General features: G+C 43.3%; 1 protein-coding gene across 3 annotated transcripts in view; it reads right to left on the reverse strand.

Moving 5' to 3' along the window:
- Positions 1-27987, reverse strand: part of NIPAL2 (NIPA like domain containing 2) — a 176720-nt gene that overhangs the window by 108141 nt on the left and 40592 nt on the right. For all 3 annotated transcript variants that reach the window (XM_073632028.1, XM_073632027.1, XM_073632029.1), the window contains exon 3: positions 14510-14681. In XM_073632028.1, coding sequence (XP_073488129.1) covers positions 14510-14681 — 172 coding nt within the window. The remainder of the gene's footprint in view (positions 1-14509; positions 14682-27987) is intronic.

Here is a 27987-nt window from a genome sequence, read left to right on the forward strand (position 1 = left end):
AAAGTTCATCTCAATATTTTGTTATATATCCTTTATTGGCAATGACAGAGGTCAAACGTTTTCTGTAAGTCTTCACACAGTTGTCACACACTGTTGCTGGTATGTTCTCCCTTCCTCAATGCAGATCTCCTCTAGAGCAGTGATGTTTTGGGGCTGTCGCTGGGCAACACGGACTTAAAACTCCCTCCAAAAGGAGTGCGCATGCGCGCGGGCACGGGAGCAGACATGTTCTGACCTGCTCCGCACGCCGCCGGCTTTTCACAGCTAAAACGAGCCGGAGGGAAGCCGCAACACTCGCTGCCGGTTTGCGGATCAAGCGATGAATCGCAGAGGAGGGGGTACAGCTAAGAAAAAGCCCCCACAAACAAGCTATTCGTTCCGTTCTGGGAACACAGCAGCGCGGACCCCCCCATCCAAGATGGCGACCGGCAGGAGGACAGATATACATGCAGCGAAGCAGGTGAGCGGGGCGAAGAACACTCAATCCCCCTCTGCAAGAACCTCCTTTCAAGCTTCTGCGGCTGCAGACATGGACGACGCACGGGACCCCTTCTCCTCCCAATCACAGGAAGATTCGACCAGGCCACAGAAGGGTGAGTCCCCACACTTCTCTCTTTCCCCCTCCCATACTTATCAGGGAGAGGGAATAGATGGTGCAACCTCCCCAGCGTCCTCCATGGAGAGAAATATGGCTGAAATAGCTGAACTTGCCCTGAGCCAAAACAGCACAGCAAGTGAGCAGCCTCCCCCACCTCCAGCACCATACTCAGGAGATTCTGTCCTCCTTGCTCGCTTTTCAGCACTATTACAACAAGAACTGACCAAAGCATGTCAATCAATCACTGCTGAAATGAAGCATGACTTTAATGATATAGGAGAGAGGCTGGATCATATTGAATCTAAAATGGATGGCACAGTTCGGAGAGTTAACCAGAATTCAAACATGATATCCTCACTGCAGGAACAGTTAGATGAAGCCAACGCCAAAATCGAAGATCAAGAAAATAGATCCAGGCGCCATAACTTCCGCATACGCGGACTACCAGAAACAGTAACAGATTTGGAAGATGCAGTGCATACATTAATGCAAGATCTGATTCCTGACATTACGCCGCAGCACATGGAAATCGACAGAGTCCATAGAGCACTGACAGCTCCAAGACAAGATGGCCCCCCGAGGGATGTGATCGTCAATCCACACTTTTATAGAATTAAGGAGCAAATAATGACCGCAGCCCGCGGTAAGAATGAAATCAACCTCATGGGTCATCCAACACAAATTTTTGCGGACATCTCACAAATGACTATCCAAAAAAGACGGGCCCTGAAGCCGTTATTGGCGCAGCTTACTAACCGCCAAATTAAGTATCGGTGGTCATTCCCTTTTCGTTTGTCATTTACCTTTAAGGGGAAAACACATTCCTTTACTAATTTTCCAGATGGAGAAGACATCCTTATGGGCCTAGGCTTAATCTCCAGAGAAACATCCTCCCCAAAATCTCGACCGGAATTGGATCGTCCAGTCTCACCCTTGTGGGAACAACAACGCTCACGATACTCCTCAAGAAGACGACACCCAGCAACAGGACCAGACGGCTGATGGATCTGAATATCCTATTGATCACAATTTTTTCCCTTTTGCTCCTGCAGTGACAAATTCCATCGCTGCATGGACCCCCTAGGGGACTTGGAACTCATACGGTTGGCTACGGTTGAGCCAGTTTATTATGTCATTACAACATTAATGAGACTTCCTTATTTTTAGAGGGACATAGTCTCCTTCTTTTATTGAGAGTTTTGCTTGAAATTCCTCTATTAATAACTGCTAGCTTAGAATGCAGGCGTTACTTGTTCTTTGCAAACAATTACTCAAATTTTGTTTAGTTGAGCCTAGCGAGATTTAGGCCAATAGAAAACGTTAGTCTATTAGTCTAGATAGGATTCCCTCCTTATAGGAACAATATTTTATATTGAAAGAGCCGGGGCGGAACCGCATGCCACTTTCTAGCGAGCTTGCCGTCACCGACCGGGTGACGATAACCTCGCTCCACTAGACGGAGATTATGATCTCCAGGACCTTGAAATATATGCCTTTAACCCTATATCAGATGCTCATGTATGTTTTTTCTAGGGGACGGGTGGACAGTGGTCCAGTTCACCCTACCCCAACATTGTTTTCTCATCTTCTCTCTCTTTCTCTTTTCTCCCCCTTCCCTCCCGGAGTGCACCCCAACGTCCGAACAGCGAAGAATCATACCAGGACACCCTCAGGCGGACGGAGTTGGTGGACATCTACAACGGGCAAGTACAGACTGTCGAACCATGATGTTAAGCTCACTAGTACACACATCCCATACTCACATTTTAACGCATAATGTCCAGGGTTTAAATTCCCCCACGAAATGCGCTAAAGCCTTTCAAAATTACCATAACTTGAAAGCTGATTTCCTACTCCTCCAGGAGACACATTTCTCGCGCACTTCAGCCCCCCGTTACCTGAGTCCTAAATACCCCACTTTTTATTTGTCAAATGGTCCAGATAAAAAGAGAGGGGTGGCAATTTGTATCGCCAAGAGAGTTCCATTCACCCCTAATATGGTCATAAAAGACAAGGAAGGGAGATATATCATGGTTGTGGGTACAGTTAATGAAAGTGCTCTCACACTTATATCATATTACGCGCCTAACACAGGTCAAGTAACATTTTTCGAAAATATGCTGAAAATCCTGCTCGCACATATACAAGGCAAAGTAATACTGGGAGGAGACAGTAACGTTTCTCTGGATCAAATTTTAGACAGGTCTAATATACACAAACCCATTGTGAAACATATTCCCAAACAAGGCGTTAAACTAGCTCGGATGCTGTATTCACATGATCTAGTAGATGTATGGAGAGACTTTCATTCCACAACCAGAGATTTTACTCATTACTCCCTAGTCCATAAAACATATTCCCGTATAGACCATTTATTCATACAATCCGCATTACTGCCATCGATCACATCTGCTGAAATAGTTCCCAACTCATGGTCCGACCACTCACCAGTCTTAATGTCACTATCCGATCTCTGGACGAGACCACAACCCTCATCCTGGCGGCTTAATGCTTCACTGCTAAATGACCCCATAGTTTACGCTGAACTAGAGAAAGATATTCGACAATATTTCATTGATAACCATCCTAGCGCCACCTCCCCCGGCACTAACTGGGCAGCACATAAAGCCACTATTCGTGGTAGACTAATCCAAATAGCCTCTAGAAACAAGAGAAACAATATGCAAAAGATACAGCAACAGGAAGAAGAATTACACAAAATAGTCCAGGAACAAAAAACTAACCCCCATTTAGATTTACGCCATAAAATAGATATAGCACGGTCAGCACTAAATTATAGTCTCACAACCAAGGCTGAAAAGTACCTCCGCTGGGCTAGACATCGTTTCTATACCAGGGGAGATAAACCTATGACCTTTTTAGCAAGAAAACTTACCCCCCGTCCATTTAACTCAGCCATGCCGAGAATTCGCACGAGAGAAGGGAAACATACTCAAAATCCCCAATTGATAACACAAGAATTCTCAAGGTTCTTCACTAAATTATACAACAAACCCAATCCATTTCCTAAAACTAAAGCGGACGCTTTTTTCCATGATATCTCACTACCACAAGTTGCACAAGAACATGTAGAGTTAATGGAAGCAGACTTCACCGAGGGGGAAATTTTAGCAGCCATCAAGTGCCTGAACCCCTCAAAAGCACCTGGTCCGGATGGCTTCACGGGCCACTACTATAAAAAATACGCAGCCATATTGACCCCGCATCTATGTTCCTTTTTTAATGCAGTAAGGAAAGGTGACACACTAGGTACATACGAAAATGAAGCCCTCATACAAGTCATTCCCAAACCGGGAAAGGATCATGGAGACCCTGCCAATTACCGTCCAATATCGCTAATTAATACAGATCTCAAATTGATGACCAAGGTGTTAGCGACCAGAATGAACACTTTCCTAGCCAATTATATTCACCCAGACCAGGTGGGATTCGTCCCCGGCCGACAAGCCTCAGATCAAACCCGTCGGGCGATAGATATCATAGCAGCGCTTAACTCCAACTGGGATAATATAGGAATACGGAAGGGTATGCTACTTTCATTGGATCTTTGCAAAGCATTTGATTCGGTCACATGGGAATATATATATTATGTACTAAGGAAATACAGGTTTGGGCCCCATTTCCTAACAATACTACAGACACTATACAATACACCTACGGCCAAAATCCAGATAAAAGGATATAAATCACACACAATAAACATACACAGAGGAACAAGGCAGGGATGCCCTCTATCACCTATACTATTTATTTTAGCATTAGAGCCCCTAGTGATCAAAATAAGAAGCAATAAGGACGTAAGAGGCATACATTGTGGAAATGGCGAACAGAAATGTTCTCTGTTCGCCGATGATATCTTGATGTTCATCTCCTCTCCGATTGTTTCTCTTCCCAACCTATTCCAAATTCTACGTCGCTTCTCGGTGTTTTCGGGTCTTACAATTAATCACTCCAAATCCGAGGCCTTAAATCTCACGTTAGAACAACAGACAGTTCAACAACTACAAACGTCATTCCAATTCAAATGGCAGAAAGACAAACTTCCATACCTAGGTATATTTCTAACCCCCACCATACAGACTCTCTATAAAGCCAACTACCCCCCCATGTATGGGAGGTTGAAATCAGATTTATCAAGATGGGCTGCTAGCCCCCCATCGTGGTTCGGCAGACTGTACTCCATAAAAATGAATCTTTTACCAAGATTGTTGTATTTGTTTAGGACTCTCCCGATTGCTATCAACAGACCTGATCTAGAGGTGTTTCAGAAAAAAATAATGAAGTTCATATGGGGGAACACAAGACCTAGGGTGAACAAACTAACCCTTAATGCCTCCAAAACCAAGGGAGGCCTGGGAGTCCCTAATTTGATAAAATATTTCGAAGCAGCCCAATTGGCTCAATTAATTCGCTCCCACTCTGGAGCACCAGCCCCGTCTTGGATGACAATGGAATCTGCCCCTTACCCCACAAAACCCATTAGCCATATGATGTGGCTTAATATGAAAGACAGACCAACCTTAATGTGTCCCACATTATCCTTCTCAATGAGTCTGTGGGATAGACTACAAAAACCCTTTGCTTTCCGCTCCATACATTCCCCCATGGCCCCTTGGCGGGGAACCCAGATTTAACCCCAGGTCTTAATCCCCAAAGCCTAGCTTGGTGGACCAACAAAGGTCTGATACGCATTGCTGACATGTGTGACCATAAAGGTATATTACCGAAACAAGCACTAATAGAAAAGTTTCAATTACCCAACACAGAGTTTTATCGTTATCTCCAGATAGCTCATTTCCTACATACTCTACAACGTAGAACTGACATTCTATCTTCCACCCCAATGGAATACCTATGTAGGTCTTATGATAAACATAAAGGCCACATATCACTAATCTATAGCATTCTGATCTCCACAATGGAGAAATTACTCTATATGCTAAGGTGGGAGCAAGATTTGGAGATAGCGATGGAGACTGATAAATGGTACAAAATGGCACAGATGGCTGCGAAAGGCTATATTAACACTTCTCTGATAGAAGCGAACTACAAAGTTTTATTAAGGTGGTACATGGTCCCGACGAGAATTGCGACATATATTGCCGATGCCTCTCCTTTGTGTTTCAGAGGATGCGGCAAAGAAGGCACAATGTACCACACTTGGTGGACCTGCCCTAAGGTCAAACGATTCTGGATACGGATCTATAATTTCATATATTCACTGACCCAAGTTAACCTCACCAAATCCCCACAACAAGCTTTATTGGGGGACCAAGTAGAAGGAATACCTAGTCACACCAGGAAACTCATATCCTTTATATTCACAGCATCTAGAATAGCGGTAGCGGGAGCCTGGAGAAAACCCCTGGTTCCTTTTGAAATGGTTAAAGCAAAACGGACATGGATCATGATTAATGAACGCCTCACAGCGATTCTTCTAGATAAACAGAAGGCTTTTGATAAAATTTGGGAACCATGGTTATCCTATTTATCCACAGGTTTTGAAAATTAACGGATCCTGAGAGGGATCCCTTGGGGTGCACTCCACCCGAACTCCTCCCAAACTTTTTTCCCCCTCTTCTATTTTTCTCTCTGTTACCCCTATACTTTTCCTTTTGCTGCTCTATCCTTTTAACAATCTATGCAGGTTCTCCCACCTAAGATGTTGCCATAGAAACAGCTTTGGAAACTCCGATATATTAGCGGCGAGGGGGGGGGGGTGTGAGGCCGGGGCCCCCGGCCCACAGTAGAGACCCCAATTGGGGTGGGCGGTTGGGTCCCGGAGGCGCACCTCCCCTCCACACAATGCAGTAAAGCGAAAGATAAAGGATTGAATTGAGGAATAAATATGACAAGCAAAATATATACCCAAATGTACTGTGTTAGGTTTATAGCCTGGATACACATGCAAGTTGTAGAAATCTGATTGAGTGGGTACAGACGTATAGATATCCCCATTGTAAAAATAAATAATGCATAATATGGAATGTTCATAGGAGCCCTGCAGACCACATAGGCTGAAATATATGGCCCTCCCCCCGTTCTCCCCCCCCCCCTTCTCTCCCCATTTAATTTTATACTGTATATGTTGTGCAATTTGTACATGCTATTTTCTATATTCTTTATATTTTTTCTCAATAAAAATGATTGAAAAGAAAACTCCCTCCAAAGGTTTTCTATGGGGTTGAGATCTGGAGACTGGCTAGGCCACTCCAGGACCTTGAAATGCTTCTTACGAAGCCACTCCTTTGTTGCCCAGGCGGTGTGTTTGGGATCATTGTCATGCTGAAAGACCCAGCCACGTTTTATCTTCAAATGCCCTTGCTGATGGGAGGAGGTTTGCACTCAAAATCACATGATACATGGCCCCATTCATTCTTTCATGTACACGGATCAGTTGTCCTGTTCCCTTTGCAGAGAAACAGCCCCAAAGCATGATGTTGCCACCCCCATGCTTCACAGTAGGTATGATGTTCTTTGGTTGCAACTCAGCATTCTCTCCACTGTATGTGCTCCCACTGCTCTATCCATCTATCTAATATATATATATATATAGATAGATATATATATATATATATATATATATATATATATATATATATATATATATATATATAGATAGATAGATATAGATCTATATAGAGATATATATACATATATATATAGAGATAGATAGATAGATAGATAGATAGATAGATAGATAGATAGATAGATAGATAGATAGATAGATAGATAGATATTATATAGAGTTTGCGCAACACCAGATATTTGTATACATTACCATTACTTGTGGGAACACAGTGGGTGCCTGCAGCAACTTGATCAGTAGAATATTCAAGCTCACAGTTACATTGTGCACATTTAGGATGTAGGATTTTGCACACTTTTTTGAAGGGTTGGGCATTGCTATAGGGAAAAGGTAGGACTATGCATATGGAAAGTAATCCTGAAAATAAGGAATATCAAGCAGCTAAAAGGGACACGGACACATGAAACTACAGCAACTAGTATGCAGGCTCTTGCTGGCAATGGCTGGCAGCAGAATCCTGCACAGAAAAGTGCTCTATACTTATGCTTTTTGTACTGTTTGAGCATAGTTAAAGCCTTGTTCACACAGGGAGTATTAATGCACACCCCATGAGAGGGCCATGTTTATTTGCACAGGGATGTACAGGTGTTCTGTGCATCTCATGCAGGCAGTCAAATGGGACGCAGTGACTGCACCACACGGTGGAGCTGCTGCGCCCCAACTGGCATCAATGAGACTGACCCCATAGGAATGCATGCAACACCTGCAGGTAAACACAGCCCTTGCACAGGGTACACATTGATGTGTGTGAACGAGGCCTTATAGGTGTACAGCAGTACAGCGTAAATGGCCCCCCTCCTAGAACGCAGGTGGCTTTTCAGAAAAGCTGCCTAGTGTCCTCCATTACTACAAAACAGCTATTGCCAATTTGTGTTCTCTGTGGCCAGGATGCAGGTGGCTATTGACTTTCTCCATTGCCAAGACCAGTGTTAATTTTGGCAACAAATTTTTATTTAGTTTTAGTCTTTTCACTAAAATGCCATTTTAGTTTTAGCCCCATTTTAGTCATCTGCAATTTAGTTGTCTAAAACCTCCAGTACATTTTAGTTGACTAAAACTAATTTAGACTCAGTCGTCTAAAATCTAATAGGTTTAGTTAAATTGTAATGCATTATTTAGGTATTTCTCTACGATTTCCAAACTCACTATATACTCCTGAATTGAAAAACCTAATATTATTTAAGATATTAAGGCTTGAACATAACCACCTCTAGGGTTTACAGAGAATGGTCCGAAAGGTAGAAAGGCGACAGTAACTCAAATAACCACTTTTTACAACTAAGGTATGCAGAATACCATCTCTAAAGACGCACAACACATTGAACCTTGAAGCAAATGGGATACAGCAGCAGAAGACCACACCGGGTGCCACTCCTGCCAGCTAAGAACAAGAAACTGAGGCTACAATTCACACAGGATCACCACATTTGGACAATAGAAGATTGGAAAAACGTTGCCTGGTCTGATGAGGCTTGATTTCAGCTGCGACATTCAGATGGTAAGGTCAGACTTTGGCATAAACAACATGAAAGCATGGATCCATCCTGCCTTGTATCAATGGTTCAGGCTGGTGGTGGTGGTGTAATGGTGTGGGGGATATTTTATTGGCACACTTTGGGCCCCTTAGTACCAATTGATCATTGTTTAAATGCTACGGCCTACCCAAGTATTGTTGCTGACCATGTCCATCCCTTTATTACTACAATGTACTCATCTTATGATGGGATGGCTCCTTCCAGCAGGATAATGCACCATGTCACAAAGCTCAAATCATTTCACCGCTGGTTTCCTGAACATGACAATGAGGTCTCTGTACTCCAATGCCCTCCACAGTCACCAGATCTCATCCAATAGAGCACCTTTGGCATGTGGTGGAATAGGAGATTGGCATCATGGATGTGCAGCTGACAAATCTGTAGCAACTGCGTGATTCTATCATGTCAATATGGACCAAAATCTCTGAGTAATTTTTCCAACAACTTGTTGAATCTACGCCACAAAGAATAAAGCCAAAGGGGGTCCAACCCGGTATCAGCAAGGTGTACCTAATACAGTGGCCGGTGAGTGATATTAGACCAAAACGAGGGAAAAATGAAGAGTAAAGAGGGACAGAGGGACTTTGTTCCGAATCAGGGACAGTTGGGAGCTATGCTTACAGACCCATTACATTATGTATAGCATTGGTAAAATGCCTTGTTAGCCCAGTTTTCACATCTGATAACATGTATCTACAATATTAACAACTTTTTGATTGAGGCATTATCTTCATAAACTGCCGAACCTCTGGAGCAAAACGAGTCATATGTAATAGAAAGATAAAAACAACAGGCAAGATAAACTCGTATTTTCCTCTACATAATTATGTCTGCGAGGCCTTTATATTATCAGTCTCTCCATGACAACAGTTCAGCATGTCATGGGGCTGTCTGTCATTCAACGTTTAAGGCCACATGCTAGCTGAAAGCTAGGGTCCCTGAGGCCTAATAGATAAAGGGAATCCACTTTACTTTGGAGAAAAGCACTTTGTTTATGTCGCCAGGGAGGTCAGTTCTAAATGGAGGGTTAAAGAGATGGTGAACATTGGCAGATATAGAACTAGATACACTGATACCTAAAAATGCAATGTTTTTAGGCATACAGACATTTTTTTTTACTGATGTAAATGCAGCCCAGCGTTCTCTTTTTTTTTGTTTTTCTTTTATGTATTTTTATTTAAATTTTTCATTATAAAAATTCCCCAAAAAAAGAAAAAAAAACAAAGCTTAATTAACAGAGCCCATAGGTGCAAAGAATAAAAAAGCATACAAATAATACCATGGATATGGTGGTTAGAAAAAAAATTAAAAATTTTAGATTCCAAAAACCCACATTAAATATATAACACAGGGGCTCAAGAGGGAAGGAAAAAGGAAAAAAAAGAAGAAAAAAAAAAAAAGGGAGATGAACTTATCAGTGACATGACCACTGCTGTGCAGAAAAAGAGTAATGCCGCGTACACACAGTCCGAATTTCCAACAACAAATGTTCGATGTGAGCTTGCAGTCGGAAATTCCGACGGTGTGCAGGCTCCATCGGACATTTGCTGTCAGAATTTCCGACAACAAAAGTTTGAGAGCTGGATCTCAAATTTTACGACAACAAAATCCGTTGTCTGAAATTCCGATCGTGTGTACACAATTCCGTGCTCGGAATCAAGCAGAAGAGCCGCACTGTCTACTGAACTTCCTTTTTCTCAGCTAGTCGTACGTGTTGTATGTCACTGCGTTGTTGACGTTCGGTATTTCCGACAACATTTGTGCGACCGTGTGTATGCAAGTAAGGTTTGAGCCAACATCCGTCAGAAATAAATCCACGGTTTGGTTGTCGGAAATTCCGATTGTGTGTACGCATAAGGATTAGGAGGGATCGGGGGCCAAATTGAAGAGTTCTAAGGTAGCCAAAGTTAAAAAATTAAAGATTTTCATGAAAGATATCCTTGGTCCTGGTGCTGGTTTAAAAATCTTACCTTACATTGACTTCAGGTTTTGTCTTTCAGAGCTATGAGGAGTATATTTGGCACATCACTTTCCACGACAACCTCTCCCTAAAGGATCTCTCCCCTTCCCCTCATCTCCCCCCCCCCTCTCCCTTTTACTTTTCCCCTTGTTTCTTAATATCTTTAATAAGGCTTTTATCATAAAAAAATGAAGAAAGGAAAAGAGCAAGCCAACAGAACTCATAGGTGCCTTAAATGTATTTTATATATTATATATATGAAGAGTTTACGGCTCTTAGCATAGATTGCCATAGAACATGTTAAGGTAAAATTGCAAATATACAATAAAAATTAAATACTGAGAGATACCCATTCTAAGGCTTCAAAGAGAACTAAAAAGAATAATAAACTGACGAGCGGGACAACCTTGTGGACCATACCTCTGCCTTTCTACCCTTTTTCTTCTTTCTCTTTCCTTTTCTCCACCTTACGATTAAAGCGCATTATCAGAATTTATTTGACCTGTATACACTCTACCTGTAAACAATATGTATAGTAGGTATAAATCATTTAAATACCTACAAAAGTAACTAAGGAAATGATATATATCTTTAATTTAGGTTTACGTGAACCCAATGTTTAATATTTGAAATTTCATGATATTTACCTATATAAACCCTACTGTAAAACAATGAGCTTACTTTATAGATCCTTGTAAACTTACATTATGTATCTTTATAATATTGTATACTCAATAAACTTCTTTTGACAAGAAAAAATTAAATACTGAAAACCATAGTTAAATGTAAAGAAAAAAATAAGAGAGAATAGAAAAAAATAAATTAGGTCTGTCGATAAAATGTCCAATACTATATAAAAAGATAAGGGTTTTGGGGTTAGGTACTGTTTTTAATGTGCTTGTACACACGGGTATGTAAACAGAAATACACACACACACACATACAAACACACGTGTGTATGGCACTTTCCAACAAAAGCTAAAAACATTCTTGCATGTACTCGAAAAACATACAAATGGGTGCATTTACTATACTGCCTATGTTTTTATGCAGGAATTTTCTGCCGGAATCTGATGTTCATACATTAGTACATAAGTAGCTTAAAAAAGTAATGTATAGGGTCCCCTATCAGGTTACTGCTGCTACCTGTGGTCCCCCCTGGGGAGCTACCCCTATGGAAAATAGAAAGCGAGAAGAAATGTTAAAAATTAACTTCTCCTTAATGCTGGCCCTGTTCCTCCTACCCCACCAGCACCACCATCTTTGAAGGCCCAGGCAAAGCACTGTGGACTATCTGCACATACACCAGGTTTCCCCTCGCTTGTGCATAAAAACGAAGATCTGAGACTTCCTTACTTGTGCCATCTTTACACATGCATGAGGGGAAAAGTCACGTGTGTGCAGATGTGATGAAGGTCTTTGACGGGTCCCGAATGCCCACCTGAGCCCCTGTGGAATTGAGTGCACATCATTCTCGCCTAGGCAAGACGGGAGGAAGTGCTGCCCTGAAGCACAAAAAAGTCGAAAACACTTAAAAAAAATAAAATAAAAAATAACAATAAAAAATATCTAATTGTAGGAGAGAGAGGAGACTGGGACCAAGTGCAAATAGTTTGTTCTTTGGGGTGAATGTCCACTTTAAGTCAACAAAAAATGACTGAGATGCCTGCCTTCCCCTAATCAATTAAAAATGTTCTCCTATTGCTTATTATCTTATTACTTATTATCATCTTATTTGAGTCAAAACTGAGACCTTTTCCCTCACTTCCCACACTGCTGACAATGACGTCACTGAGGGAGGAAGCATAAAAAAAGCATTTCCAACTGAAACACAACCAGCAGTTAAAATGTCTGACAGAGGTTCTCCAATGTATCCAAAATGATTACTACATGTACCTCTTAAAAGCAGGACTTCAACCAAGAAAAGCCCAATAAAAGCCAAAAAAGACCAGAGTCTACCAGTCTTGGCCGTCACCATGCACACATATGGCTTTTTTCCCCTCTATAAAAGGAAACCTATGTGCTGCCCATTTGGGACAAAATGTCAGGTTCTCATGTTAGGACACCGCTGATATACTTCATGGCACCCCCCTTCCGCTACATCCATCTGCTGTATCCCTTGGGTATACCCAGTACTTTTGGGTATGGGGGGAATGAGACCCTCCTCCTTGCTCAATAAAAAGTTTAGCGCCAGTGTGGACTGTCACCAAAGCTAAGCGCGGTCACATGGATTGGTTGGGGGAAAGTTTGTGTTAAGCTGGCAATACACATATGATCAAAATGTGGCTAGTTCAGTGGGGACTGGACAAATTTTGATCAGTGTGTGGCCAGGGCCAGATCTAACATTTCTGATCTGGGGGTGCAGGAAAAAAAAAGTCAAGGGAGCATAGTAGCAACAAGTCTTCAATTTGCCCTTGTGGCTACGTAGCCATGTAGGTGAATGGTAGGTATGACAAGACTGCGCATAACAGCGTGCCTATTACCTGTATACATGGCAAACATATGCCACAGTACTTGTACCCACAAAGCACAGTTATTTACACAAGTGACAGTCTCACAGACATGCCTAAACCTCAGGACAAAGAATAATTAAAAAATAAACTTTTGCATTGCATTTACTTTTCTGCACACAAAAAAAATGAACTATTTGCCCAAGTCTATCTTAAAGAAGAACTTCATTATAACCATCAACTGTTGAGATTATAAAGATTTTTGTAATGTACAGAATAGTTTGTAGAGTGCAGTAATCAGAGATGGGAGAGGGAAGAGGGCCACCAAGGCCATTAAAAAGACTTTTATGACTAGTAGCAGAGGACAACAGGTGCTCTATTTTCTTCTTGGCAGTGACTGACCACCAGTTCAGATCTAAGCATCTCCAGCAGTGACCAGTATAGATCTGTGGCCCCAGCTGTGACCAGTATAGATTTCAGTGTCCAGAGCAATGACTAGTACAAATATCAGAACACCCCAGCAGTGACCAGTGCAGATGTCAGTGTCCCCAGCAGGGACCAGTGTAGATCTCAGTATTCCCAGTGTGGCCAGTACAGATCCCAGTATCCCCAGCAGTAATCCGTAAAGATCTCAGTTTTCCCCAGCAGTGACTCAGGCTAACTGTGCATCCAAGTTTCTAAGTTCCGACCAGAGTATACAGACCAGCCTGGGCATTGGGAACCACTTTGTCTTACCTCTACCACTCACCTCCAGCAGGCTGGCAAGACCAAAATCTATGACCAGCCTAAAATTGAACACAGACCATCACAAAGCTTACAAAGGGCCTAGGCAAATAGCGCATCAGAGAAAAGTATGAGAGGGAAGTCACAGATCCAAAAAGTTCTTCATAGCAGTAGAAATAAAAAAAAAAAAAAAAAAAGACTATATTTTCTGCACTGATTTGCTGGTTTAGTAAAATGTGTCTAAAGCCAAAAACTTATTTGTTTTTTGTTTTTGCCTAAAGTAGAAATGGATAAATCACTGTCACATTTTCATCTTCTCAGTCCCACTGGGGAAAGTCCTGTCAACTTTATGTACTAGGGTCCCAACAGGTCCCACTCACTGCCAGTCAGGGCTTTGCTGTGTGACAGTACAGTGTAAATCTCAGCACTTGATGGACAAAAACACAAATCCTTTGGCAGATAAAGCACCCTCATATGCATTGTGTCTGTGTATATAGCAGTTTCCCTGGAGTTCAGCTTTAAAAGCAACTTGAGGATACATATCAGTGTATCGAACCTTTCTTAACCATGAGTAGCAACCTGATGAGCAAATGCACAATAAAGAAAACTCAAAATCAGGATGCCACGACTTACCTATAACAGCGACACATCCTAAGGGAGCGATGAGGGTTGCTGGGGCAAAGCCGTAAGCAGCAAAGTTGCCCATTTCACCAATGCCCATTAGTAACATTCCACACCACCACAGCTTGCTTCTGTAATATGGGATAGGGTTCTCCTGTCGGGCTAATCGTACATGTGTGTATTTCTGAAATAATATATTCATCAACAATTAACTTCTTTTACTGCTCCGAATGCAGAAATCCAAACAGCAATGTACACATTTGAAATAGATATATAAACATTAACCTGCAAATGGTTTGTAATTCTGTTCAGCCAGTCTTTTGAATCACACACACCCCTCACAAAGCACCAGTAAAAAGGCTTGATTTAAATCATAATTTTTAAAGAGCAACTGTCATCTCTGTCCCACAGCGGCTCCTCCTCTGACTTGCTGTTCACTCACTGACAGTCCCATTCACTTTAATGGGACGGCTGATGATGTGGCAGTGACACAACAAGGTGAGGGACGTGGCGGCAGCAGGTGAGTGGATGGCGCTAACAGGTGCTGCCATGATGGATCTGAAATGACAGGTGCTCTTTAAATGTTAGGACTTATTCTTGCTGGTAGTTAGAATCTTTAATACTAGCAAACAAAATGAAGGTTTCCTATTTTAGAATAATAAGCTGTCAGGTTGGTAAAACAGCGATATCAGAACCGATTCAATCATACAGTTTGTAGTGTACATAGATTCGCAAACAATGGAATAAAGGAATATTCCTGAACATTGTTTTATCTCATGGTTACTGTGAAATTTTGTGAATGCATCAATGCAGTGCATGTTATCTCAGCGGAGATATGCAGAGCTTGGATTCATTGAATGAGTTTACCAAAAATGTAAATATTGCAGAATATACATGCTACATAACTAAGCTCCATTTCATGCTGAATAAACTAAATTTTTAATGTATCTTAAATAGAAAACTATATTTAGATTTTACTCCAAAAGGTATTTTATTAAAAGAAGTTTGCTAAAAAAATGTTTTAAAAATCCGATTTAAATTTAAAAAAAAATCTGATTTTTAAAATTTTTTTTTAAATCATTGATTTTTATCCACCCTGCACAGCACACAATAGCCACACCTCACAATGCACCCTGTTAGGCTTTTTAGCTTTGTGTCCCCTGTTGAAGATTAATAGCCTATTTAGCAGGCTGGACTAGAGCCTGAGAAGGGACACTGGAAGGCTGCAAACCTGAAAGAGGTGCCCCCCACTTGGTAATACAAAATGCAGCAGGGAAACATGGATGACAGGGAAGGCAAAATACCATTAAGTCTAGGTTTCCACTTTGGCGACCTGAAAGTCACGCAATTTTGCCACGATTTTGATGCGACTTGAAACAATGCCAGTGTATTCTTGAGGTCTATGGACCTCAAGTTGCATCAAAGTGGGACCAAAAGTAGTGCAGGTGCTACTTTGAAGTCGCACAGATATAAATGGTACTCATTGGAAAGCATGGGGTTCGACTTGTCATGCGACTTTGCAGTCCCAAGTCGCATGACAAATCTCACTAATGGAAACCAAGCCTAAAGCACCATTAAACCCAAAACCAAAAATGTAATATATTGCAGCTTACCAGTCATTAGGTGTGGTGGCTGCATCAGTTTTCTATTTAGGCTTTTTTCCCCCCTCTGTTTTCCACCACTCTGGATGAAGGAGCAACAGTGAAACCTTTGGACAGCAGCATTGTCAGTCTGAAGGGAGGGGAGTTTTAGATGTTCTAGCAGATTCAGATATGTTAACAAATTTACCCAGTTGCTGTCCGCCCACCATCATATGACGGCGGGGCGGTGCAGCTCTTGTTCTGGGCCGCCGTAGTAGGACGGCGGCACAGAACGGCCGCTAGCGTGCGCCCGCGGGGACTTGCACTGCAGCGATCGTGGCCGCACCGTGTTGCTAGGACACAGTGCGATCAAAGAGCCGTCCACGGCTCTTTGAACCAATCACAGCCGGTCACATGTAAACACGGAGATGCCGGTATTCGGCTCTCCTCGCCTCACACTGACAGAGTGAGAGTGCGAAGAGAGGAGAGCCGATCAGTGGCATCTCCTCACAGGGGGACAGCTAGGGAAGTAATCAGGGCACTGATCATCAGTGCCCTGATTACAATAGATAAATAAATTGCCATAAATAAAAAAAATACCATGCCCACCAATGCCAGTGATCAGAGCCCACCAGTGGCAGCAGTCAGTGCCCACAAGTGCCACAAATCAGTGCCCATTAGCCATGCCAGTCAGTGCTGGCAATTAGTGCCGCCTATCAGTGCTGCCCATCATTGCCCATCACTGCTGTCCATCAATGCCCATCAGTGTCGCCCATCAGTGCCACCCATCAATGCCTATCAGTGCCCATCTGTACCGCCTATCCGTGCCCACCAGTGCCGCCTCTCAGTGCCCGGCACTGATGCCTATCAATGCCCACCAGTGCCGCCTATTAGTGCCCATCAGTGCCACCTAACAGTGCCCATCAGTGCCGCCTATCAGTGCTCATCAATGCCACATATCAGTGCCACCTATCAGTGCCCATAAATGTGGCATATTAGTGCCTCCTCATCAGTGTCACCTCATCAGTGCCCATAAGTGCCGCCTCATCAATACCCATTAGTTCAGCCTATCAGTGCCCATCAGTGCCACTTCATCAGCGCACATCAGTGAAGGCTAAAAATTACGTAGTTACAAAATTTACTGACAAAAAAAAGTAGAAAAACTTTTTTTTTTTCAAAATTTTTGGTCTTTTTTTTTGTAAAAAATAAAAAACCCAGCAGTGATTACATACCAGCAAAAGAAAGCTCTATTTGTGTGAAGAAAATGATGAAAAATGTGTTTGTGTACAGTGTAGTATGACCACGCAATTGTCATTCAAAGTGTGACAGCGCTGAAAGCTGAAAAATGGCCTGGGCAGGAAGGGGGTGTTCGTGCCTGGTAGGCAAGTGGTTAAGCCAAACTCCAGCTAACACTTTATAATCAGTTACAGCAACAGGCTTTTTTTCCTTTTGGAATAAAGGATTTACAGAAATAAATAACACTGATTATTTATTGTAAGTACCCCGTCAGTGGTAAATGATTTGTCTCTTCCCTGTAATACAATCTGCAATAGAGCTTCCGCCAACAGCCTAACAATTACCCATAAGAACCTTCGCCATCTTAACCGTTCTCTTCTCTACTCTGCTACTGACCACCTCTGTGACAAGATCTCATCCCTGTCCTGCCCCAACCAAGCCACTTATGTCTACAACCGCTGTTGAGCGCCTGTGGCGTATGACCAAGTCTCTGAAAGATTTCAATAAATATAAATCTGCTCTCCTAAAATTCACATATGATCTACTAATGGCTAAAACCAATGGACACTATTCTATACTCCTAATCCTGGACTTCTCTGATGCCTTTGATACAGTTGACCACCTGCTCCTCCTCAAAAAGACTCCACTCCTTTGGTCTCTGTGACTGTAGTCTTTGCTGGTTCTCATCCTACCTATCCCATCGCACCTTCAGCATCACTTACAATTTTACTTCCTCCTTGCTTCCTTTCTCTATCGGGGTCCCCCAAGGTTCTGTCCTTGGACCTCTCCTATTCGCAATCCACACCTCCTCCTTAGGTCAGCTGATGACCTCCCATGGCTTCTAATACCATTTCTAGGCTGATGACACCTAAATCTATCTCTCTGCCCCTCAACTCACATCATCAGTCTTCTCACGCTAATTTTCTAACAGACATATCAGTCTCATCCAAAATTACCAACTGTTCAATGTCTGCTACTCCTCTCTGCCAATCCCTCCACTGGCTGCCACCCACCCAACTAATTGAATTCAAAATACTAACAATAACTTACAAAGCCATCCATAACGCTGTCCCCCAGCTACATCACCAACTTAGTCTCAAAATACCAACCAAATGGTTCTCTTTGTTCCTCCCAAGACCTCCTGCTTTCTGGCTCCCTTGTCACCTCCTCCCATGCTGGCCTCCAGGACTTCTCCTGAGCCTCTCCCATCCTATAGAACTCCCTACCCTAATCTGTCTGACTATCTCCTACTCTGTCCACTTTTAGGCACCATGCACACTAGCATTTTTTAAGCTCCTAGAAGCTAAATAGTGTTATCCTATGTGTCCATGCATACTACATTAGGCTATTAGCGTTTTTTGAACTTCAGCGTCTGGAAGCAGAAACAAAATCGTTTGTTGTGGAGATTTTTGGAGCATTTTTCCAGCAGAAAAAAAATGTTGAATGCTCCTAAATGTACCTAAACACTTCTAAATGCTAGTAACGGCTTTTTTTAGCTTTTTTTCTTCTCTTCATGTACTGTGAAAGCGCTAATAAAATGCCAATACTCCTAAAAACCCTAAATGCTACTACAAGCGAGCACAAAAATGCTATTATCAGCATTTTTTCATCCAGCATTTTTTTTTTTTGAGCTACTACAAAACACTCGTGTGTACATGGCATAAGGCTCCTTGCACACTAGTGGACTTCTCGTCTGCCTGAACACCAGAGGACTTTTCGACGGAGTTCCAATGAAACGGACTTCCCTACACATCATCACACCAAAGTCCGATCGTTTCGAACGTGATGACGTACAACCGGGACTAGAATAAGGAAGTTCATAGCCAGTAGCCAATAGCTGCCCTTTTGGTCCGTCGGACTAGCATACAGACGAACGGATTTTTCGATAGGAATTGAGTCCGTCGGAAAGATTTGAAACATGTTCTATTTCTAGGTCAGTCTGAATTTTTGACAGAAAAGGTCAGATGAAGCCCACACACGATCGGAATGTCCGACGGAACCGTTCTGTCGGACCTTTTCTGCCGGAAAGTCCGCTCGTGTGTATGCAGCATTAGGAAATCCCTGAAAACCGTTCTCTTCAGCGAAGCCTATCTCTCCCTAATCTAACAACTGTACTTTTATTTTCTCCATCAGCTCATCTCCCACAGTTATTACCTCTTGTATTACTTGACCCTCCCGTTTAGATTTTATGCTTTAACAAGCAGGAACCTCAGATTTCTCCTGTATTGAATTGCATTGTAACTGTACTTACTGTCCTCATGTTGTATGTAAAGGGCTGCGCAAATTGTTGGCACTACATAAATCCTGTATAATAACAATCGCCATTTACAACAATTCCTTAAATCTGTAATACAGTGCATTGAAAAAGTATTCATACCCCTTGACATTTTCCACATTTTGTCACGTTACAACCAAAAACCTAAATGTATTTTATTGGGATTTTATGTGATAGACCAACACAAAGTGGCACATACAGTAATTGTGAAGTGGAAGGAAAATAATAAATGTTTTTCCAATTTTTTTACAAATAAATATGTGAAAAGTGTGGCATGCATTTGTATTCAGCCCCCTGAGTCAATACTTTGTAGAACCACCTTTTGCTGCAATTACAGCTGCAAGTCTTTTTGGGGATGTCTCTACCAGCTTTGCACATCTAGAGAGTGAAATTTTTGCCCATTCTTCTTTGCAAAATAGCTCAAGCTCTGTCAGATTGGATGGAGAGTGCCTGTGAACAGCAATTTTCAAGTCTTGCCACAGATTCTCAATTGGATTTAGGTCTGGACTTTGACTAGACCATTCTAACACATGAATATGCTTTGATCTTAACCATTCCATTGTAGATCTGGCTGTATGTTTAGGGTCATTGTTTTGCTGGAGGGAGGGTGAACCTCTGCCCCAGTCTCAAGTCTTTTGCAGACTCTAACAGGTTTTCTTCTAAGATTGACTTGTATTTGGCTCCATCCATCTTCCCATCAACTCTGACCAGCTTCCCTGTCCCTGCTGGAGAAAAGCATTCCCACATTATGCTGCCACCACCATGTTTCATGGTGGGAATGGTGTGTTCAGGGTGATGTGCAGTGTTAGTTTTCTGCCACACAGTGTTTTGTTTGACATGACGGGACTTCCCTGTGGCATTCCCCGTGACGTCACAGGGAAGTCCCGTCAAGTCACCGTGCGTCAGAGGGGGCGGGGTCACCGGGTGGCCCCCCCCCCGTTATTTAAGAACCGTCAGACGAGGAGACTCTGTCACACAGCGGGAGCCTCCCTCCATGCCAGCATGAGTGCGGAGCGGCCTGGAGAAGAAAATGAAGAAGAGAAGAAGGAAGAAGAGAAGAGGATGAAGAAGAAGATGAAGAGAAGAGCGGGAGCCTCCCCCCATGCCATGGGTGCGGAGCGGCCAGAGGAGAAGAAGATAGAAGACGCCGCGGAGGAGATGCTGGACGAGAACGCCGGAGGAAGAACCAGAAGAAGAAGAAGATGAAGGAAGATAGAAGAAAGAAGAAGCATTTAAATAAAGGAATTGTCAAAAACTGTCTCTTGTTATTTTTAACATTTTTGACAGTTTTTTAGTGAAATGGTAGGGGTAAGTACCCCCTTACCATTTCACACAGGTGGGGGGCGGGATCTGGGGGTCCCTTGTTAAAGGGGGCTTCCAGATTCCGATATGCCCCCCGCCCGCAGACCCCCACAACCACCGGCCAGGGTTGTGGGGATGAGGCCCTTGTCCTCATCAACATGGGGACAAGGTGTTTTGGGGGGCTAGCCCAAAGCACCCTCCCAATGTTGAGGGCATGTGGCCTGGTACGGTTCAGGAGGGGGGGCTGCACTCTCGTCCCTCCCTCTTTTTCTGCGGCCTGCCAGGTTGCGTGCTCGGATAAGGGTCTGGTATGGATTTTTGGGGGGACCCCACGCCGTTTTTTTTTTTTTTGGCGCGGGGTTCCCCTTAAAATTCATATCAGACCTGAAGCGTCTGGTATGGAATTTAGGGGGAACCCTATGTCATTTTTTTTTTTTTTTACATTTTGGCCAGGATTCCCCTTAATATCCATACCAGACCTGAAGGGCCTGGTATGGAATTTAGGGGGACTCCCACGTCAATTTTTTTTTTTTAATTTTGGTTCGGGGTTTCCCTGTGTTTAATTCCCATGCCGTTTTTATCAATGAACTTCTATGTGTATTGTCGGCAATGCAATAGCCGCGGGTAGTTTTAAATGGAATTTTTCCTTCAAAATGTCATTTTGCTGTCAGACTGTTCTAAACACGGGAAATATGCGCCCCTTTACAGGCATACTATAGACACCCCCCAGGTACGAAATTTAAAGGGATATTACACTTTTATTGTTTGACTTTAAGCATTATTAAAATCACTGCTCCTGAAAAAACGTCCGTTTTTAAAACTTTTTTTTGCATTGATCCATGTCCTCTGGGGCAGGACCCGGGTCCCCAAACACTTTTTATGACAATAACTTGCATATAAGCATTTAAAATTAGCACTTTTGATTATTCATGTTCGTGTCCCATAGACTTTAACGGTGTTCGCGTGTTCGACCAAACTTTTTTCCTGTTCGCATGTTCTGGTGCGAACCGAACAGGGGGGTGTTCGGCTCATCCCTACTTCAGAGTTACGGTGGACCTCTTGGCTGCTTCTCTGATTGCTTGTCCAGTCTGTCAGGTTAGGTGGACAGCCATGTCTTGGTAGGTTTGCAGTTGTGCCATACTCTTTCCATTTTTGGATGATGGATTGAACAGTGCTCCGTGAGATGTTCAAACTTGGGATTTTTTTTTATAACCTAACCCTGCTTTAAAATTGTCCACAACTTTATCCTTGACCTGTCTGGTGTGTTCCTTGGCCTTCATGATGCTGTTTGTTCATTAAGGTTCTCTAACAAACCTCTGAGGGCTTCACAGAACAGCTGTATTTATAATTAAGATTATAAATACACACAGGTGGACACTATTTACTAATTAGGTGACTTCTGAAGGCAATTGGTTCCACTTGATTTTAGTTAGGGGTATCAGAGAAGAGGGGGCTGAATACAAATGCACGCCACATTTTTCACATAATTATTTGTAAAAAATTTGGAAAACCATTTATCATTTTCCTTCTACTTCACAATTATGTGCCACTTTGTGTTGGTCTATCACATAAAATCCCAATAAAATACATTTACTTTTTTGGTTGTAACATGACACAAATGTGGAAAATTTCAAGGGGTATGAATACTTTTTCAAGGCACCATACATTAAAATGAAGGACTTGTATCCAGTCAGACATTATTACTGCTCAGTTTGCTTAATAGAGAAGTATGTTTTTTTTGTTTTTTTCCATATTTACCTAGGTGGATGCAGGATCAGACCAATGCTGGAGCTGTCCCCCGGCATCTCTGCACTGAGAACTGAGCCACCGAATACCGTCAATGGCTCAGTTCTCCCCCCTCCCGAGTGGAGAGATGCTGTCTTTCAGTCAGCATCTCGCCTGCTCTGATCCTCCACGCTAATTGGAGCGATGAGCTGTGGAGGGGCGGGGAGCGGCCATCTCAGCGGCTCGCTGAGACTGCCATCAGTCAAGGCAGCTGGCGGATCCAGACTTGGGAAGTCGGGATGACGCGCTGCCTCGACTGATAGCAGTGATGTTAGCGGAAAGCGGACTTCAGACCGCTCTCCGCTGAAAACGGGTCACAGGAGTGCATAACGGATTGCACTCCTGTGACCCGTAGGAGAAGCCCAGCCTAAAGAGCTCAAGCTGGACTTCTCCTTTAAGATAACCAACAGCTAATTATATTAAATTCAGGACGCTGACATGTAAAACCAGCAGTGCTGAACACATTGCTCCCCAGGTATAGCAAATCTAGGCAAGGTTTACAGGCATTATGCCTTTGTATTTTAAAAAGTCTAACATTTATACATTTTTATATAGATTATTTAAAAAGACTACTGGAATTCCAGACCTAATTTTTTTTAGCTTCGGGGAATCTCCATCAGGTTTTATTGGTCTCTGTGACCAATAGGGGAGGCTTTCCATTACTTTCAGTCTACATGTCACAGGCTCAGTGGACAGGAAGTGAGGGGAAATCTCTCCATTGGAGACATAAAGAAAAAAAGTGTTAGTACTATGGGAGGAAGCTGTGTTCGGGATCTTATCTGATGTCTATGAAAGAAAACCTTGCATGTCAAAGCATTATGAAAGTGGGTGCAAATCATATTAATGTGGAAATATGCTGCAACAGTCAAAGCTAATTCGCATTCAGTTTATCAATTTGAGCACTTATCTTTGTTTGACAGCATTCTGCATTTGGGTCTGCAGTCAGCTCTGCTTGCCCTTGCAAAGAGGTAGGTGGGCACATGACTTCAAAGTCTTCGCCTGAAATCTGGGCCGATCCCAGGTGGGGTGCACGGGGTGCAGTGCACCTGGCGCCAGAGAGGTGGGGGTGCTGAAGCGCCAGAGTGCTCCACTCCCTCCTCCTCCTCTCTGTGTCCAGAGGCGGCTCCGTCCGCAGGTCACCGCCGCAGCTGTATTTTTCGAGGCTCAAGCCCGTCCCCCCTCCCTCCTATCAGAGAAGGAGAGCAGCCGCCGGAGATTTGAGCAGCTGGTCTCTGTGTGGACAGAGACCAGCCATGCAGTGACATCGCTGGGGGGGGGTGGCCCGTGCCTGACGTCTTCTCCTCCTATGTCTCTCACTCCCACCCAAGCCTGTTTCTACCTGCTCTCCACCCGGGCGGCGCGGCTGCACACTGTCCTCTCCTCACTAGCTGCCGCCTGGGTGTTTTATGTACACTAATGGAGAGGGGGGTCTCTACTAATAGAGGGGGGTCTGTCCTGGGGGGGGTCTTTACTAATGGAGGGGGGGTTGTCCTGGGGGGTCTGTACTAATGGAAGGGGGGTTTGTCCTGGGGGGTCTGTACTAATGTAGGGAGGGCGGTTTGTCCTGGGGTGTCTGTACCAATGGAGGGGGGGTTTGTGCTGGGGGGGTCTGTAGTAATGGAGAGGGGGGTTTGTGCTGGGGGGGTCTGTAGTAATGGAGGGGGAGTTTGTCCTGGGGGGGTCTGTACTAATGGAGGGGGAGTTTGTCCTGGGAGGTTTGTACTAATGGAGGGGGTTTGTCCTGGGGGTCTGCACTAATGGAGGGGGGTTTGTCCTGGGGGGTTTGTACTAATGGAGGGGATTTGTCCTGGGGGATCTGTACTAATGGAGGGGGGGTGGTTTGTCCTGGGGGTGGGTCTACACCCAGGAAAGTACACCCAATACTCCAGAGGAAGAGGGCAGTGCTGAGGGAACACCATCAGAGAGAGAACCCCACTGCCTTGCACCACCAGAGGGAAAGCCACACAGCCTAGCACCATCCCTGGTGGAGAAAGGAATGGAGTCATTTTAGGAATACAGGTCTGGGTGCTACCCAGTGGAGTCGCCACAGGCAATTCAGAGTGAGCTGACTCCTGATCAGAGGAACCATTGCTGTATTCCTGGGTCAGGTGAGAGGGCCGATCGGCCATTATCTACTAACGTCCATAGGAACTGCAGTCTCTGACCATCTCCTGTATTATGTCTGCAGTCTCTGACCATCTCTTGTAACATGCCTGCAGTCTTTGACCGTATTATGTCTAGGGGCTCTTTCTAACAGACAGCCCTCTGTGTGTGCATCAGAGAGACTCCCCTCCAGGTCTCATTACTGTACTATCCCAAGGTAACAAAGACTTCTAAGGGAAGCATCTCTGTGTTTGAGTCGTTGCCATAGAAACATTTGTAAAGGGGAGGAGTTGGTAAGATGACCACGCTCATGTGGGGGCGCCAGAAATATTTCTGCACCCAGGCGTCTGTGACCCTAGAATCGGCCCTGCCTGAAATGAACATCCTAATGCCTAGCTCGGCCCGTGTGTACAGCAGCCAGTTCCAACAGCCGGCTTCTGTGGAAGGGTCATGACTGAAAAAGGTCTGACAACCGTCTCCCGTTCTCGCTTTCAGCCAATGAGAGAGCCCTGACCAGAGTGCTCTGGCGATGGGCCGTCCCCGTCAGAACATAATAGCTCAGCAGGGGAAATCGCTGTACTAACATCAGATTGTTCGTTCAGAAGCTCCGATCTGGACGGTCAGTTTTTTTTTTTCATTCAACCCAGCGGGTTTGTGTGTATTAGGCTTTAGGCAACAGAAGGGTTAGGACACAGCACCTTGAAAAAGTTTCACTACAAAACTTTGTGACTATTGTGACTGTCATGCTTCCACTTAGCCCTTATCTTGTAAATCACAGGATGTAGTGTGAGGGAGGGGCTGAGCGACACAATGAGTTACATGATGTCGCTGATACTAGCGTGCAGTTTCAAGCATTGATTGCAGAAAAACTGGAGCATGGACAGAAACCAAATATGGTATAATACATTTCTGAAAGTGCATATACTTTATGGCCAATTAGTGTACAGTAATTACTCCTAGGGTGAAATTACACTTTAACGCACACGGACATTTAAATAAACAAAAAGGGAGGTTCTGAACCTTCCACCCTCTGTTCAAATTATTTGCATGAGTGTGACCCTCCCTTCCCCTTGGGTCTTTTCAATCTCTAGCAGTTTTTTTCTTTTAAAATAAATATATTTTAACACCAAGGTGTCTACGTGTAAAAAAAAAAATTGTTAGACGAATGTCACAAGTATATATTATGGCCACTAGATGGACCTGAAAATCATCGTATTACGCCAGAATTCACGAAGGCTAGGCAAATGCTTTTGACGGTAATCCAACTATTTTTTTTATATATAGCCCTTATAGTAATACTCACCATAAGCTTATAACCAAAACATGAATAATGTCTCATAATCCTAGAACTAGAATTATTCATTAGGTTAGAGCAAATGGATAGTTATCCTGGATACTAACAGAGTATCTCTGTTTTTTTTTTTAGATTAAAAAAATAAAAAAATAAATCCCTCAAATTATTAGATGCCGCTAAGATTATAAAATGCCATTAGATTATATAAATTGCTGCCAAAAGTTTGTACAACACCAGCATTGGAAAAAATGCAAAGAATTTATTTGATTTAACCCCCGGAGTAGATTTCAGCTCATAAAACACTTGCCCCTTCATGAAAGGGTTCATTAACCTTGCTTTCCAGAATTGTCCTCAGGTCAGCACTAATGAGTAATACGATTTTAGAGGTTCTGTTCAAAAATAAAAGAATAACAAGTCTAGGCAGAAATAATGATTTAGCGGTTACAGAAACACGAGCAACAAGAGACCTGATCCATTATCTGTATGACAGCACACCACACTGACCAATCAATATCTGATCACTAACAGTTAGACCAATTAGGAATAGCTCATAAAAAGGATATTTATCACAGCAGATGCTGGGGAATCAGACACCTACTCAGTTGTAGGGTTGGCAGACACCTACCTCAGTGCTAGGGTTGGCAGACACCTACCTCAGTGCTAGGGTTGGCAGACACCTGCTCAGTGCTAGGGTTGGCAGACACCTACTTATTATTTGACTTTTGCCAGGAGGTCCTACAGCTGTTCTGCTGGTTCAATTTCGTCAAAACAGTATTTTTTGCTAGAAAATGATTTAGAACCGCCAAACATTATGTATTTTTTTTTTTTAGCAGAGACCCTGTGGTCGAGACCATAGATATTTCAGATGATAAATTCCTGACCTCAGCCCGGAAGGGCCTAATCTTGGGACACTCCCACCAGATATGGCTATGGGAACCCTGCAGCCCCACCAGCACCTGAGACTGAGGGATATGCAACAGCCAACATCTTCAGGACCCTATACCACCTGGACATGAGTTTATAATTAGTCTCCTGTATTTTGGTACATATCGAAGAGGTATGTGCCAGTCTTAACATATTACATTTCTGTAAATCTGTAAAGGGCTGATCTAACTCTGTTTCCCATTCCCTAAGGCAGTGGTTCTCAACTCCAGTCCTCAGGACCCAACAACAGGCCAGGTTTGCAAGATAGCTGAAATACATCACAGGTGATATCACTTGCTGCTCAGTGACTGCAGTATTCTAGTCTGCAACTCCCCAGGGTAATACTTAAAATCTGGCCTGTTGGTGGGTCCCGAGGACCGGAGTTGAGAACCACTGCCCTAAGGAATCTGAGACCTGTGGTGACGTCACGTCTGTTCAGCAATTTGTAAGAATTAGAGAACAGACCTCTATCAATGGGCTATTTATGCCAAAGAGATTCAAAGTCGGTAAGGGATTCAACTGTTCTGATACCCCGAAGATGAACAGTACAAAAATGTTGTAATTGCTGGTATCTCCAGGCATCCATTGGGAACTCGCCATATACCTCTCTGAGATCCTCCAACGGGCGCAGTCTCCCATTGCACATAAACATAAGGCAGCTGATGTCTCCATCAGTTTCTCAAGATTTAAAAAAAAAGACAGTGACTCTCCGGGGGGTTGTGGGGACTAACAGAAACCACCCAATGTTAGAAGAGGAGAGATTGATAGAGAGAGGGATCCTTGTTTATTAATGAAATCCCAAAGCTTTAAAGTGTGGTGTGGTAGTGAGAAAATAAATAGAATTAGAAAAACCTCTGTGTAGGTGTGAGACCCCAGTACTACCCAGACCTTTTGAGTGGCATGGTGTCTCCAAGTGAGGATTCTAGTTAAGGCAGTTGCCCCATAATATTTCCCCAAGTTGGGGAGTCCCAGCCTTCCATCCAATTTAGAC

The sequence above is a fragment of the Aquarana catesbeiana genome, linkage group LG05 (genome assembly GCF_042186555.1).
Source record: "Aquarana catesbeiana isolate 2022-GZ linkage group LG05, ASM4218655v1, whole genome shotgun sequence".
In the NCBI taxonomy this organism is placed as follows: domain Eukaryota; kingdom Metazoa; phylum Chordata; class Amphibia; order Anura; family Ranidae; genus Aquarana; species Aquarana catesbeiana.